We start from the raw sequence: 15,751 nt of genomic DNA on the forward strand, positions 1-15,751 counted from the left end.
CACGTGACATCGGATTCCAAGTCAATGGTTTGATTCAAGCCGATGGGCGCTTCCCAACCGGCAACCACTCTATCAAGAAATCCCCGTCCAGCTATAGCTGGAGGGATCCGACGCGGTCCGCCGATACAGCCACACAAGCGCCGCCTTGGGCTTGGGTCGGATCATCCACCCCCTTGGAGCCAAACACGCAGGGTGCGAAAGAGGAAACGAACCGGTAATTTCCCCCCTTCGGATAGCAACCAAACAAAATTCCAAAAACCGGCTAGCGAAGAAGAGGTGGAAAAATACCATTCCCGTATTTATAACCCCACCCTTCCTGTTGCGGGCACGCCGCCCAAACCCACAACTCCCAAATCCCACACGCTCGCCTGCGTCTTCTCCAGATTTGGCGACTCCACCAACGAAGCAACGCCGCCAGATCGGAGGGGCCCGATCTCGCTGCCCGGCCTTCCTTCCCCAGGTGAACTCCTGCTCCCCTTCCCTGGTCTCCTCGAACCTGCGTCGTGTCCTGCTCCTCCGATCCGCGCGGTCTTCGTCCTCGGCGAGGAGGCGCCCGGCCGGCGCGTGATGTGATCTGACGCGCTGGCGTGGATCGATGCGAGTTTTTTTTTCCCGTCCTGCTTGTTTTTGCTTGGTTTTAGTTGTGCGATCTGCCGTGCTCGGTTTCCGGTTTCGGCGCTCCCGGGCAATGCGATGCGCGCTTGGGAATTGCGGCAGCTACCTCCGTAGATCTGGATCATCTGGCCGCCGGGAAGGGGTCCGCGGTGCCTCGTGAATCATGCCTGGGTTCGACCTGGTAAGAGGATCCATGCTGCTCCGTGATGTGGAATTCCGTGCGCCCGCGAGGATTTCAAATCGGGCTCCTGGGCTGCTCATGTTTCGTTTGTTCGGACCCATAACCTCTCAGACAACCAACTGGAGTGCAGGTGTATGTGTGCTTATCGGGTTCCCAGACAACCTAGGGATAGGATCGCTTATTTTGGCAACTAGATCGGGGCAACGTCTACCTCTAGTATTTCCCCTATAGTCTCTAATTACTAAAGTGGAAAGTAGTTATACTGTCTTGGAAAAACTAGATATATCCAATATTAAGGGAAAGAGGCTATATGACAAGTGAAGCATGAGATATCCTATGATAATTTTCCAGCCTAACATATCTGTAATTTTTCACTTACTATGCTGATTGACTGTTTGGCTTTACTAAACTGCATGTTTTTTCACACCAGAAACGAACACAACACCAAGTACCACCATTGATAATGTTCAATAAAGTACCACTATGAACAGATGATGCTGTGCAATCTCCATTCCATTTATCGCGCTAGCCTGCAAGTAGCGTGCATGTATCTGATTATCTGTGATTTGGTTTAGTGTACACCGCACAACCTTGGCCACACAACGTGAGTCTTGAGTTATGACCTGCATTCCCCAAACCCATGTGCGTGTTTGCGTAAGACAACTCAACCTCGCACCAGAATTACATCAGTACATATCCTTTCTGCTTATATCTAACTACCTTTCCCTCTTTGATGAGTACAAAAGGAAGAAACTGACAAGTTCCAGAAATTTCCAATTATGATAGACAAAACATCAAAAAGAAAACAATTGTGTCTACTATTCATATAAAGCCCTCCTCTTCCTCTCCAATATGGAAAGTAAGTTTTGTCTTCCAGATCCACTGCTGCCAACTTTGGAGATGTCACTTCATTTTATCCCCGCTTCTCAGGTGAAGCAATCTGGTCTCTTCGCTTTCTTAAGTAAAAGCCTTAAAGTAGATTTGGATTTGGTCCTTTATTTCCTGTTCCTGGGATCTGTGGGTGTGTCATTGGGTTTCACCTCGAATCACAAATGTTCAGATCCTGGGATTTATGCCCTTTGCTTTTGGGGTTAGGAGGACAGAGTTGTGTAGTTCCATCGATCACTCGATCTAGATTAAACGACCCCCTTGAATCACATGTTCAGATTATGATAGTGTGATCTGCATGTTTTGTGATTCCCACCTCAGTTGACCTATTTGCAGTTACATGTAAATGTTAATTGCACTGTTAGTCTGGTTGCTGGTGAGATTAAAATGGTTGGTGTCCATCCATTTGAGATTATAATGCTTGGTGCCCATCTCCCACGGTGATCTATTTCATTTCTTGTGTATAGTCCCCATCCATTTGAGCCGTGCATCCACTACTTCTGTAACCTAGATTTTGATTTACTGACTTCAATAAATTTATTACATTATACTAGCTGGTAATTTCTGCCACACAGTGGTGTTCATGTTATTGGGTTACTGGGGTATCCCCGAAACAGATTTTCTTTTATTGCTTTCTCTCAATGCACAGACTACTATTTTTTTGCAAGTTTTCAGGAATTAAAGGGGAAAAATAGCAAAGTAGATCTGTTGCATTTTCTTTTAGACCATTTCGACTCAGTCTGTGGTTGACAAGTTGCTGAACTGTGCTGTGCTTAACTTATTTTATAACCTGCTGTGCGAAATTATACTGAAAGCAGGAAAAAGTTGGTTAGCCAAACAATAAGATAGACAAAAGTGGTTAACAAACGGGATTATGAGAATCCACCACAATGCTAAACACAGTCTTCCATGTTTGCTTGTTTACTAATAGTTTATTTATACCTATCTGCAGGGACATGGGAATGGAGGTTGTTGGAGCTGAACCCGCACCAGCACAGGTTAAAGTAGCTGATGGAGAAGTGAACCTTTTTCAAGACAAGGAAAGTAAAGCAACAGCAAAGGAACGTGAGGAGGCAGCTGTTTTTGGTTCAGACAATGGCAAAGCTGCAGCAAATGCCACAAATGACATGGCACCTCCAAAGGACGCAGTGGACGAGTGGCCTGAACCTAAGCAAACCCACACCCTCTACTTCATCAAGGTCCGATCATTTGAGGACCCTAAGCTGAGAGCAAAACTTGAGCAAGCTGACAAGGTCTTCCAAAATGAGATCCAAGTTCGTGGCAAGATTTTTGAGGCTATAAAAGCCAAGAAGGTATTGTTTGGAAAGCTTCCTCATAGAAAAAGGATATACGTTGCGTAGTCTTCATTTTAAGTCAACTAGAAGTTTCATCTCCCAAAACTTCTTTAAAGTGAGTGCATGTCCTATTGCTTTCCTTTTCTCGTTGAATTAGACAATAGGGGAGCAGCTTGTTTGCTTTAAGCATGGTGTTATAACTTAATGCATACTTTCTCTGCAGGTTGAGCGTTCCAGTATTATCACGGAGTTGAAGCCACTGAGTGCTGAGAACAGGCAATATAATAAAGCATTTACTGAGAAGGTGGAGGAAATGAAACCTTTTACAAACCGTTTAGGCAAGTTCCGCGATGAAAATAATGCTATGAGGGCGGAGGGTGCAGGTTTATGCTCTTCGATCGAAGAGCTTGAGCAAACGGTATGCTTAACCCTTTCATAACTCAACTTCTTCTCCTCCAGTATTTTGATTTTATGTTTGATTCTCCCTAGATCAAGAAATTGAACGACCGCATATGTCACGAGAGCATATCCTTAGACGAGGAGAAGAAGTTGATCAAAGAAATTAAGATTCTTGAAAAAACTAGACCGAAGGTCACTTCCAATGCTGCTAAGAGAGCTAAAATGCAAGATGCGGTGGTTGAAAGAGATGCCATACAAGATCAGGTCAAAGTAAGTATTCTATGCTTCAGATTCTTCTTTATTGGGTACCTCCTGACTAAATAAATATTAGATAACATTTTTCTTGTAACTTATCCTTTAGATCATTGGGGAAGGCATTGATGGAGTGAAGAAGGAGCGACAAACAGTCAGAGCTAAGATTAAGGTCCTGGAGGACGAGCTGAAGGTTGTTGATGCTGAGATTAATTCGCTTCAAGAAGATTTAAATGTAGCTTCTGCCAAAAAGGATAAGGCGTATGCGACATTGAATGAATTGAGACAAGCGCGTGATGCTAACGTAAGGCAGCATACCTTCAACATTTCTCATGCTCATGATAATGTTTGCTCCTGCAGTATTGTTATCTCCTATGTTTGGGCTAAGAAGTGAGTTCACACAGTTTTTTGGTTACTTCAGTTGTGTTACCGTTCTCATTGAATATGTTTATGCAATGGCGCATCTTCTTTTGCTTGCCTGCACAGAACTTCAGTTTCCCCTTGAGATCATTTTTTCGTTTCCAAATTTGATGCTCTCTGTCACGACAACACATTGACAATTTATTTAACAGATGAATTTCCTGCATAATACTTGTGCCTTTGATTTTTAGGTCACATAATATTATTGGAACCTTATTAGGTGATTTGGATAAGTTTCTTCTTTTCTTAAATGTATCATGGTTTGTAGTAACTGCTTGAAATACCAGAGGTTGTGGTCTTTTTACTTTGTTTTTGAAACTTTCTCTATTTTTTTATTGAATTTTATGACTTAGTGTGAGACATGCATTTTTGGTCTGAACAGTAAATGAAGCACGGAATGTAAATTGCAGAAAAGAAATGAAATTGGACTCTTTTTCATCTTAGATCAATCAAATGACTACCTATACTGAACTAATCCAGAATCCCTTTTAGTAATCGATTCTTATTCTCTACCTTTTAAAGGAATTTCCCTAATAAAGTAGACCCATGAATTAATCTAAGCATCAATTAAAAAAAAGACATGCATTTTACGAAGTCTCTCGCAAATAATGATTATTACTACCATATTGTTAGTAAATTCTTCTGTTTGTTTTCTATATTTATGTGTGGGGGCTATATTTATTGACTCTTCATCTTGATCAGAACGCATCCTTCCATCAAAACCGCGCAGTTTTGATCAAAGCTAGGGATTATTCTTCTCGGAATCAGGCAGAAGAATTGCAAGAGCTCCACAAGACTGAGGTTTGCATCTACAATCTTCTTTTGTAACTTCATCTTTCATTGATATATGTCCGTACTTATTGTTATTATACTTTGGTAGGTCGAGAAGTTCATGGCACAGTGGTGCAGCAGCAAGACCTTTAGAGATGACTATGAGAAGAGGATCCTCTCCTCCCTCAATGCCCGACAGCTGACCCGCGATGGTCGGATGAGGAATCCTGATGAGAAGCCCATATTTATCGAAACACAACAGTCAGCACCACCTGTGGAACACGAGCCTGTCCCAGTAAAAATGCCTTCAAAACAAGCAAAGGAAGCTGCTGCGCCACAAGCTCTTGCTCCCATAGATGAGCCATTTGCAAAAGCATCTGCCAAGTCAGCGAAGATAAAAGCTGATGTGGAAGCTGATGATGCCTATGAGGCTGAGCCTCCAAAGGAGAAGCCAAAGCCTAAAGAGGTTGATGCAGCCAAGTTAAAAGAGATTAAGAGACAGGAGGAAATCGAGAAGAATAGACTTGCTTTGGAAAGGAAGAAAAAGCAGGCTGAGAAGCAAGCAGCGAAGGCTGCAGCCCGAGCACAAAAGGAAGCTGAGAAAAAGCTTAAGGTAGAATCATTACCATCTCGCTCTCTCTCTCTGCTATTAATGTACATAAATTAAATGTCAAATAGACACTCCCATAATGTAACCATTGTGATGAACTTTTTCAGAAAGAGGAGAAGAAAGCAAAGAAGAAGACTGGTGCAGGTGATACTGATGAACCAACTGACTCTGACACCAAGTCTGATGAAGCAGCGGACACCCCAGGTGAGGATGAGTTGGCTCCAGTTTCTGCCACAGTGAACAAAGAACAGAAGGAGAGTGTCCGGTACAGAAGTGCTGTTACCAAGAGCAAGGCCCCGCTGCCGAAGGCAATTTTGAAGAGGAAGAAAGGCCAGTCGTACATGTCATGGGCTACCCCAGCTGTTGCCATAGCCGTGGGTGCCGTGCTGGTCGCCCTGCTCGCGGTGCTGGGCTACTACCAGTACTACCGCCCGGCAAGCACTAGCAACTGATTGAAGGAAAGGCCTGTGCACCTGGCGCCCTCTCGAGTATGATGCTTATGGATCAATTTTGCAGGTGAGAGCAACAGAGTGCATGGTCTCCTGAGACCTGAACTGAAAAACCGAGAACCTATTAGTTTCTGTTCTGTTAGTTTGTTCGGTAGAGTCGGAGAAAAGTTGCTGTTAATTTTGGTTGGGACTTCAACTCTATACTGCGAGTGATCTCATGTACTTTAAAGTGAAGTATAGATTTCCGTCTGAAATAAGTATGCACGTAAACATGCTGTTTGTGCATGCGTATCAGCGTATGCATTGATTGTCCAGGGGCGAATCTGTGCTGGTACGAGAGTCAATTCAGCTTGGATCAGCCCCGGCGGTCATCCTTTGCTTGCCCAAACGAGTCGTGCCGCATACCAAATGAGGTCTTAATTAGTTTAGACAATTGCAATATACCTACTCCGTCCGGTCTTTAAAACTTCTACTAAATCATAGTATTTTTTAACTTTGCGCTTATTATGAATTGAAGGGAGTGTTTCGTAACTTTGTGTATGACACTGATGTTTGGATGTATACATTGGGCCTAGGTATTAGACATTGGCTTGCAAAAAGTCCGAATGACAAGATTCAAGGCGTTTGGTTGGTTAAGTATTCATTTGTGGCATTCGGTCTCAATATTGGCCTAGCAGGCAAAACTGGGTCGGAGTCCAAGTCGAGGTCAACCCCTTGACATCGTGGGGTATTCGGGATTTCCTGGCTTCATGGACACACACCCGTGCTCGAGGCTTGATAGACGCATTTCCTTATCCGTTCTATTCTCTCGCGCTACCTCCTTCTCCCTCTAATTCTCACGCGACATACCTAGTCCTTTTTCGGGCATGACTTTTCTAAAACAGTAGGCAGGTGCCTACTCGGGCAATAGTGTCCGCAACAGTACTCGGGACATGCTAGTTGTAAATTGGATGTCATGCTAATAAAACTGATCCAGAATGCAGTAGCAAAATGGACGATCAGTAACCATAACAGAAGAAAACAAGAGCAGAAAGAGGAGAAGGATTATATTGATTGAAAAAAAAATGCACTCACAATCACTGAATTTGGTTTCGATTCTCTATTGAGTCACTGTATTTTGAAAATCGTTAGTAACGGTCCGTGAACTTGACGAAATATCGTACATATGATCACCAATACCATATTTTATACGTATGTGTCCATAGCATGTGCAAGCTTAGCTCGGATTTTTGCATTTTGCCTTTTTTTTTCAGGAGGCAAATTGCAAAATCCAAAGTGAGCTGGCATAGGCTACAAACCCATACGTATAAAATATGATACCGATGACCGTACCTGTAATATTTCGTCAAGTTCACGGGCGCAACTTTGGATTTTCAAAATACAGCTAATAATCAAGTTGAACGAGCGTGAGTGCATTTTACTCGTTGGAAAATTCTTATGTACCTCCCCGAACATCTGAGAAAGAAGAAATCGCAGCCCCACCGGCCCACAGGAAAACCATGGACGGCGGCGGCGTTCGTCCGTCGCTTCCTTCGACTGCGGCGGCTGCGGGCGCCGGAGGCGCGGACGAACCTCGCGACGCCCGAGTGGTGCGGGAGCTCCTCCGGTCGATGGGTCTCGGCGAGGGCGAGTACGAGCCGCGCGTCGTGCACCAGTTCCTAGACCTGGCTTACCGCTACGTCGGCGATGTGCTCGGCGATGCCCAGGTCTACGCGGACCACGCAGGTAAGGCCCAGCTCGATGCCGACGACGTCCGTCTCGCTATTCAGGCGAAGGTCAACTTCTCCTTCTCCCAGCCGCCGCCCCGTGAGGTACTTACCAATCTCACATGGAAACCTAGCATGTCTTCTTTAAATTCGGGAAATACAACCCCTTCTAGGTTTCCTGGGCTAAAATGGTAGCTTTCCCCATGGATTGGTGTTCCCCGTTCTAGCCCAATAACCCAGTTTGTTTAATTAACGTTTACTGGATTAGCAGGCGGGAGACCATGCTTGTCCGTGTGCTATACATTTTTTTGGGGGATGTTGATGAATTCACTTTTTGCCAAATTGCTCTCTGGCTCTGGACTTGCATCTGTGTAGATTCCGGAAAACGACTAGCACTATTCAGTGATTTTTTGTCAAGTTCCTGCTCACTGAGATCACTAACCTGCTTTCGGTCACTTGGTCTGAATCATAGACTTGTTCCTTTTCCAAGACAATATCTTGTTGGTGTATTCACCCAGCGGCGCCCTGTAAGTGTAACTCAACTCTAGGAATCTCAGGGGGGGCGGAACCAATCGTTTCTCATGTGTTGTATAGCAGAATATTTTTGTCTCTTTCTCTCTCTCTCTCCAAAAATAAGCTAAACAGCGTATAGTTATATATACAGCAGCAATCTCGCATGTGCAATGCATGTTTTCATCTTGAGCTCCCATGTGAATGTATTGCTTTGCATCACAATAAAAAATACTCGACCCTTAGGGTAAGAAACCCAGAAGACTTTTTTTAGGTCGAGGAAAGGCCCCGAACGCTGTCTCCACCCACTGCGGCGGCGCAATTGGTGACCTGACACGACCAGGGAACAAACTTGGCGAGGGGCCTTTATTTGTGAGAACCAGGGTTCGAGCTTGGGTTGGCAGCCCCAACACAAGGGGGGAATACCACCCTGGTATCCGCATGTTCTCGCTTTGCCTCATAATAGCATATCAAATGCAATCACTGAAATAGTAAATACATTTACAGAGAAAGTAGTCACTTTTAATATTATTTCTCATGATATAACCATACTTTGTCTTGATAGTAGTACCATTCTGCAAGGAACATCAGTACTACACTTTGAACTGGTGGAAAATCAATATTAATGGAGAGCTGTCCCTTTTTATGACATTCTCGTATTCACACCATGAATAGTTGATTCTATGCACATTGATTCTGAAGAGAACCAAGATTTATTGCCTTGGAGTGTGAATTTTGGAGAGCACGGGTAGGAGATATATCATGAGGTGTTAACTAGAGGTGTTCATTGAGGAAGTTATTGTCTAATTAATGCTGAATTTGTTAGGGTCCAACCAAATTTGTCAGTCGTTGGATAGCTAGACGGAGGGTTCATATTTTTTGGATTCTGCTCACTTGGCTTTTTATATTGGTGTAAATACAGGAAGTAATTGAAGTTATGTGCTACTCCCTCCATCCAAAAATACAATGACAAATCCTAATCTGAGAAATCCAAAAAATACACGGACAAATTGATCCTTGAGCTCCCATGAAACATCCCTATATACTCGTTACTGTGCAGTTGGCCTAGCGGGAAATTTACTCAGGGGTAAAATGCATTGACTTTTAACGCCCTTCTCAGGAATAATTTTTCCTTTGTCCCCTCAATCCTCAAATTTGTCTTTGTACTTTTGGATGCAGGGGATATAAATAAGAGGAAATATATACAAGACCAATGCTTTTAGATAGCCAGTTTTGCATGCCAGGTTTAAGAGATCCTACGTTTGATGAATAACCAGATAAAACTCTTCGAATAATATTTTCGAAGATCTACTTGTCTGGCTTGACTCGCGTAACTGCTACATTTCTTGAATGGCAACTGCCTACATAACTTGTCTCCCTCTTTTCCTGGCAGAAAGTATCAGACCTTATTTAGTTCTTGGCCCCTTTTTTTATTCCAATTCCTTCCTGTGCTGAGTTCTTTACAGCCTGTGCACGCACGAGATAACCAGTGACTGAGGATGCTCTCCATAGAGAGCACTCTTGACAAGTGGACCTTAAACTTCCTGTAGCATGTCACTTAGAGACATTTGAGTTATGGAACATTCCAAGCTTTCACCATATTTGTGGACTCCTATTGGCAATCTTAATCCAACAGACGAACGGCAGGTGATGGTGCGAGGAGGTCTAGGAGAGGGAGAAGTTACGGAAGATGAATTTAGTCCCTGTCTTGTTAGGAAAGTTCAGTTGAGTCCATGTCTTGTTAAGAAAGAGTTCAGTTGTGTCCATGTCTTGTTAAGAAAGTTGGAGACGTAGTTTTGGTCCAAACTATTAGGGAGCACGAACAGCTTATTCTATAAAACCATATGAATTGTAATATTTAAGAATTGAGCAAGAAATAAACATCTTATACAATTCCGTCATTAGCCTTCTTATTTCCCTAGAGATAGCACCGTTCCCTTTCTTCTCTGCCGGTCATGCCATGCCTCCATCTTTCCTTTTTTGGAAGTTTTTTTGTGGAAAGGTGCCTCCATCTTTGAATTCACATATCAGCCCCGAAACCAATCATTGCTGCAGCTTGTACAATCTATCTGCTGCCTATTCCTGGCAGAGTCATTTCGGAAAATTGAATTTCAAATATGATGGATAAATAACACGAATCTGTTCCACAATAGGGACACATCAAAGATTTTTCGTGGTGGTTAGAGTTAGAAGCCACCATCTCCATGCAGAGATCGCCAGTTTGAGTCTTTTATTTCATAAAAATCGTTCAGACTTCTGTCATGGGCATACATCCCTATAGGGGCGCAGCCCTAGCTATCCAAATAAGGGATGCTATCCCAGTAGTATCTCCTAATTTAGTTAGGCAAGAGATAAGATAGGAATATTAAGATATGGTTTGTTAGGAAAGTAGAGATTAGTTCCCTGGATGTGAAGTTAAGTATTCCCTATAAAAGGTCCCCCTGTGATCATTCCTTGGGGTGCGGCTACCTTCATGGAGCTGTCGCGCCTCTTGGGTTCAGGGTCATCCCGTACAAGCCCTAAAACCATTATCTTCCATGTCATGAACCTAGTTCATGACAATTTGGTATCAGAGCAGTCGATCTCCACTGCACCTGAAGCCACGAAGCTCTCTCCTTTCGCCTAGATTGAAGCTACATATGATAGGATTCAAGCTGCATTCGACAAACTACAAGACCAGTTGGCCAAGGTTGAAGCTACGCTTGACAGATTACAAGCAATCTGTACAAACGTCCTCGTGAGGGTGGAGCAGCGGAAAGCAGCCCGCCGACATCCATATCTCCAATAGCTGCAGCACTGCTGATCTCTTCTCCTTCGGCATTGCCTTCACTGCCGCTGTTGGTTTCATCGTCGCTGCCCCTATGGGCGACTCAACTAAAGCCAGTCCTGGCGGTAGTGCAACCTGCGGCAGCAGCGTGTTGGCCTTGCAGAACGCCTTCGCTAACTAGCAGCTCAAGGACGAGCTGCAAGCTCGGCAGGGGTATGAGGTCAAGTACTGGAGGTGGTGTTGCTGTGCATGTCTTCAAGCTTGCAAGAAGCAGCAACAAGCGCCTTGGATGCCGAGCAGCAGAGAAGAAGTGCCTCTCAGGGCAGGCGGCAGGGAGGCGATGTCTCTCAGCGCAGGCAAACACGGTGAGACGTACTACAGCAGCATGGAGATTCCTGCCTCCAGGCAGCCACTTCAAAAAGCATCAGGGGCATAGATGGGTCATCCTCCAAAGTTATAGGTGCTGCACAACCATGACAACCATGGCCAGCCATCAGCTTGGGGCCTTCTCGGACGAGCTGCTCAAAAAGGGGGTGTAATGTCATGGGCGTACATCCCTATAGGGGCGCAGCCCTAGGCATCCAAATAAGGGATGGTATCCCAGTAGTATCTTCTAATTTTATTAGGCAAGAGATAAGATAGGATATTAAGATACGGTTTGTTAGGAAAGTAGAGATTAGTTTCTTGGATGTCAAGTTAAGAGCATGGTTAAGAGTCTTCCCTATAAAAGGGCCCCTTGTAATCGTTATGAGGCAAGTCAAGAATAAATCAATCTAGTTATCACCCTGCCCTTGAGGTGTGGCTACCTTCATGGAGCTGTCGCGCCTCTTGGGTTCAGGGTCACCCAGTACAGGCCGAGGCTCTAAAGCCATTATCCCCCATGTCATGAACCTAGTCCGTGACAACTTCACTCTTAGCTGTCCATGGGACCAAAATAACAGTCAGTGTTGCATTAAAACTAATAAGCAAACAATAGGAGGGGATGTGGGATTCAAACCAATAGTGTCTCAGGTAGCACTCTAGCACCCTACCACTATGACAGAGATGAGTTGTTACTTACAGGTGATACACCTTTATCCTCGGGATATCTGAATAGATAAAAACCTTTCCCCTTTTGATGGGTGACCGGGGAGCACTGAGTCCAGTAGGGGCAGAAGGATTAGGAAGGATGAGTTAGAGCTGAATTTGGTCCGTGTCTTGTTAGGAATGTTCAGCTGAATCTGCGGATGGTTAGGAAAGTGAATACTTATCTGTTAAAACGCCCCAAATCTTAGGGATCATGTGCGGGTAGTTCCAGAAAAGCATATACAACGAAAGGCGCACAATAAATAAACAACCACTTTTATTAGTGTAGATATACCGATGACACTGTAGCAGTCCTGTTTCTCTCTCTCTCTCTCTCTCTCTGACTCTCTCTCTGCGGGCACCACCCTAAACCCTAACCTCTCATTTGCCGCCGCCTCTGTGTCGCAACCTGCTTTGGCTCGCATCACACCTCACCTTCGATGACTGCCATGTCCATGTCGTCGCCATCTCTGGCTCGCGTCATCTGTGCTGCCGGAGCCACATCATCTCCTCTTCCTGCTCAGCACGCCTCCACCAGTTCTGTGCAGCCGCCTGTAATAATCAACTCTGGCTTGCCTCCGTTGGAAACGAAGAAGGCCTGGGGCAATTTTGTGAAAGAAAAATTTGAGTGTTGGCAATTGAAAAGCAGTCAAGTGAGTGACTGTCAGCGAAACCTTATTTATTGAGATATATTCTGTATATTATATATAGCTTCCGTTAGATTCAGAGATTGTTTTGTGGATCAAGTCAAACAACCGTATAGAAGGGATAGCAACGTATCCATTATGAATCAAGCAAGCAACAATTAAATCTATTCCCTGTAACCAGGGTTCACATCAGAATTTCAAGAATCACCACCATGACCTCAAACATTGCGCCTGATTGCCAATTCACACCCCTTCAATCCACAACACATGCTACAGGTAGTAGACTATATTTTTTGGGGGGCTGAATGGCTGGACTTTTATAAGAACACGAAGCAAACAAGGGATGATTGTTAGTATAGTTAGGCTGGCATATGAAGATATTACCTAATTTTTCATGAACGATATTAGAGTTTCTAGCCTTGATTATCGTGTACTTGCTGACATGTTAGCTCCTAAAAGCGCAACTCAGGAAATTCCTCCATATATACATGCTATGAACAACTGTCGTGCTTATGCTTTCAACTCAAGTGCTTGTTTACTATTTTGTCAGATCCTTGAAACTTCAAGAATATGCATAGGTCTGTTTTAGACTTTTAGTCTGACAAGTCAGTTTCTGTTTTGGCAGGTTCTCCTTGAGTTGGCACGCAGCCGGAACAAAATTCCGCTGCCCAAGTCAATTGCTCCACCTGGCTCGATCCCTCTGCCACCTGAGCAGGACACATTGTTGAGCCAAAACTACCAACTCTTGCCCCCACTGAAGGCGCCAACTCAGGTTGAGGAAACAGAAGAAGATGACAACGAGGAGGTCGATACAAACCCTGCCAACCCTAATCCAAACTATTTGAGGCAGGACCAGAGGGACAACGAGCAACAGCAGCCTCTGCCTCATACTCAAAGTCAGAGGGTTTCATTCCAACTTAACGCTGTGGCTGCTGCAGCTGCAAAGCGTCCTAGAATGACAACAATTGATCAGTTGAACATGGGCTAACTGTCAGGTCGTCAGCTGGCTCCCAGTCAGAAATAAACCTCTGCAAGTAGTTGTCGGGCAGAGCTCTATTCTCTGCGGTTGAACAGGCTTCGAGATGCATGCTGCTCAATGCATTCTCTCTATGGTTGAACCTCGTCCACTGTGGGGCAAGTCTGGCCAACTCTGTCTGAACCTAGTATTAGGACTTTTCAGATCCATGAGACTTCAAGCCGTAGTGTTCTCTGGGAGAGACTGTTTTTATTTATTTATGCTAAACCAGTAATTTGCCTTCCAGAAACATCTTGTATCCGTTGTAGAATTTTGAAAATAATATGTTCAAGATGTTCTTGGCTGGCATTGTGAATATGAAGTCCCCTGTCGACTAGTTGAATGAGAGCCAAACAGGGCCTCAATTTTTTTTTTCAAATCGGGCCTCTCCCCATTTTCCATTTCATTCAAAACGGAAATAACAAGGTCTCAAATAGTTATACAGCAAGAGCAGGAATGAAAGAAAAGCAGGAAGAGACGGATCCGGGCACCAGCAGGAAACCCACTGCGCCCAGCCCGGCTCGGCCTGGGCACCATGGAGCGAAAACCTGCTGCCACCGAAAAGCCAAGACTATCCTAACAACAGTTCAGAGACGTTTCCACCAACATCAACACTATCTAGCTTATTACAGACCCACACGAGGGCCGAAAGTATAACAGCCAACGAGCAGTCAGTTTTTCAGCGACGAACAGTATAACTGGAAGTGATATGAAGTCTAGTGACGGCGCCGAAGTTGAGTCGTAGATTGCATGAGGCCAGTCGCTCCATCCTTGATCCCCTGCTTCATGCGCGCGTCCTTCTGAAGTTCAGCCCAGTATTGCAGGAAAGAGCAAAGTAAGAAAACCACAGAAGTAGGGTGATGTAAAACTTTCTTCTCAAAACAAACAGCATTTCTTGTTTTCCAGATGGCCCAGCACACAGCACCAATGCCTTCAATGAAATAAGATTGAATACCAGGAACAAAGCGTCTAATCCAGATGAAGTATTGCCAGGGGTTCTGAGGAACCAGATCAGTCCCGAAAACGTGTCCAATACAGCCCCAAACCACCCTATAAACCGTGCATTCAAAGAAGAGGTGCATTAAAGATTCCTCCTTATGACAAAAATAGCATTTAGGATTCCCAGGCCACTGTGTCTTGACCATGTTATCTTTAGTAAGAAGGGAGTTCAAAAACATCTGCCAGAGGAAGATTTTAATCTTTAAAGGAATCCTAGCTTTACAAATAAATTCATAGTTGGGGCCAACAATAGTTTTGCAAAGTTGTTGATAAGAAAATTTCACAGTATAACATTCTTTACTGTCCCATTTCCACATGAAAGAGTCAGGAGCATCAGATGAAACAACATCTCTGAGAATAGAATTTAAGTCAGCTCATTGATCAGCCAGGGAGCCATGTAACCATCTAGAGAAGGTGACAGATCCCAGATGTTGTTTAAAAAAGGAAACAGAAACAAGTACAATTCAGGGAATTTAGCATACAAGGGTTCATCCCTCCACCAAATGTCCTCCCAAAATCTAATGATAGTGTCAGAACCTATCTTACATACTCTACCAGAGAGATAAAGATGTTTAACTTTCATCAAATCTTTCCAATAGGGAGAGTCAGTGATTTTAACAGTGACAGAGGCAACAGAGGATTGTCTCAAATACTTTCCTTTAACAATTTCTTGCCACATGCCTTTCTTATTGTCCAATCTCCACCACCACTTACAAAGCAAGGCAGTATTAAAAGAACTAATTCTTCTAAAACCAAACCCCCCTTTCTCTTTAGGTCTACACACCCTATCCCACTTCACAAGATGGTATTTTCTTTTATTACTATTGCTTGCCAGAAAAAAGTTCTTCTAGATTTGTCAATCCTTTCAATCACGGTTTTTGGAAGCCTATACATGAACATATGATAAGTTGGAACACTCTCAAGGCAAGATTTGATCAAAACAGCTCTGCCCCCAGCAGACAAGGAACCCCCTCTCCAGGCATCAAGCCTTTTTGCAACCTTAGAACAGAGGAAATCCCAATGCTTAATAAGAAGTCTAGACCCTCCCACTCGTACCCCTAAATACATAAAGGGAACATCCCCAATTTTGCAGCCAAAAAGATCAGAGTAAGCCTGAGCAACATCATTATCTCCACCAATGATATAAGGCTCACTTTTAAGG

General features: G+C 44.0%; 2 protein-coding genes and 1 long non-coding RNA gene across 3 annotated transcripts; all 3 read left to right on the forward strand.

Moving 5' to 3' along the window:
* Positions 1–302: 302 nt before the first annotated feature.
* Positions 303–6,165, forward strand: LOC100828335 (proton pump-interactor BIP103). Its single transcript, XM_003577958.4, has 8 exons — positions 303–460; positions 2,637–2,997; positions 3,203–3,397; positions 3,469–3,648; positions 3,740–3,934; positions 4,753–4,851; positions 4,931–5,434; positions 5,539–6,165. The coding sequence occupies exons 2-8, from the start codon at positions 2,641–2,643 to the stop codon at positions 5,881–5,883; spliced, it is 1,875 nt and encodes a 624-aa protein (XP_003578006.1). The 5' UTR covers positions 303–460; positions 2,637–2,640; the 3' UTR covers positions 5,884–6,165.
* Positions 6,166–7,310: 1,145 nt separating this feature from the next.
* On the forward strand, positions 7,311–13,908 carry LOC100828639 (transcription initiation factor TFIID subunit 9). The gene is made up of 2 exons (XM_003577959.4): positions 7,311–7,691; positions 13,201–13,908. Exons 1-2 carry the CDS (start codon positions 7,380–7,382, stop codon positions 13,561–13,563), a joined length of 675 nt encoding a protein of 224 aa, XP_003578007.1. The 5' UTR covers positions 7,311–7,379; the 3' UTR covers positions 13,564–13,908.
* Positions 7,700–9,603, forward strand: LOC112268888. Its single transcript, XR_002960376.1, has 2 exons — positions 7,700–9,183; positions 9,276–9,603. It is a non-coding gene; the product is annotated as an uncharacterized LOC112268888 (long non-coding RNA).
* Positions 13,909–15,751: the final 1,843 nt, after the last annotated feature.

The sequence above is a fragment of the Brachypodium distachyon genome, chromosome 4 (genome assembly GCF_000005505.3).
Source record: "Brachypodium distachyon strain Bd21 chromosome 4, Brachypodium_distachyon_v3.0, whole genome shotgun sequence".
NCBI lineage: Eukaryota > Viridiplantae > Streptophyta > Magnoliopsida > Poales > Poaceae > Brachypodium > Brachypodium distachyon.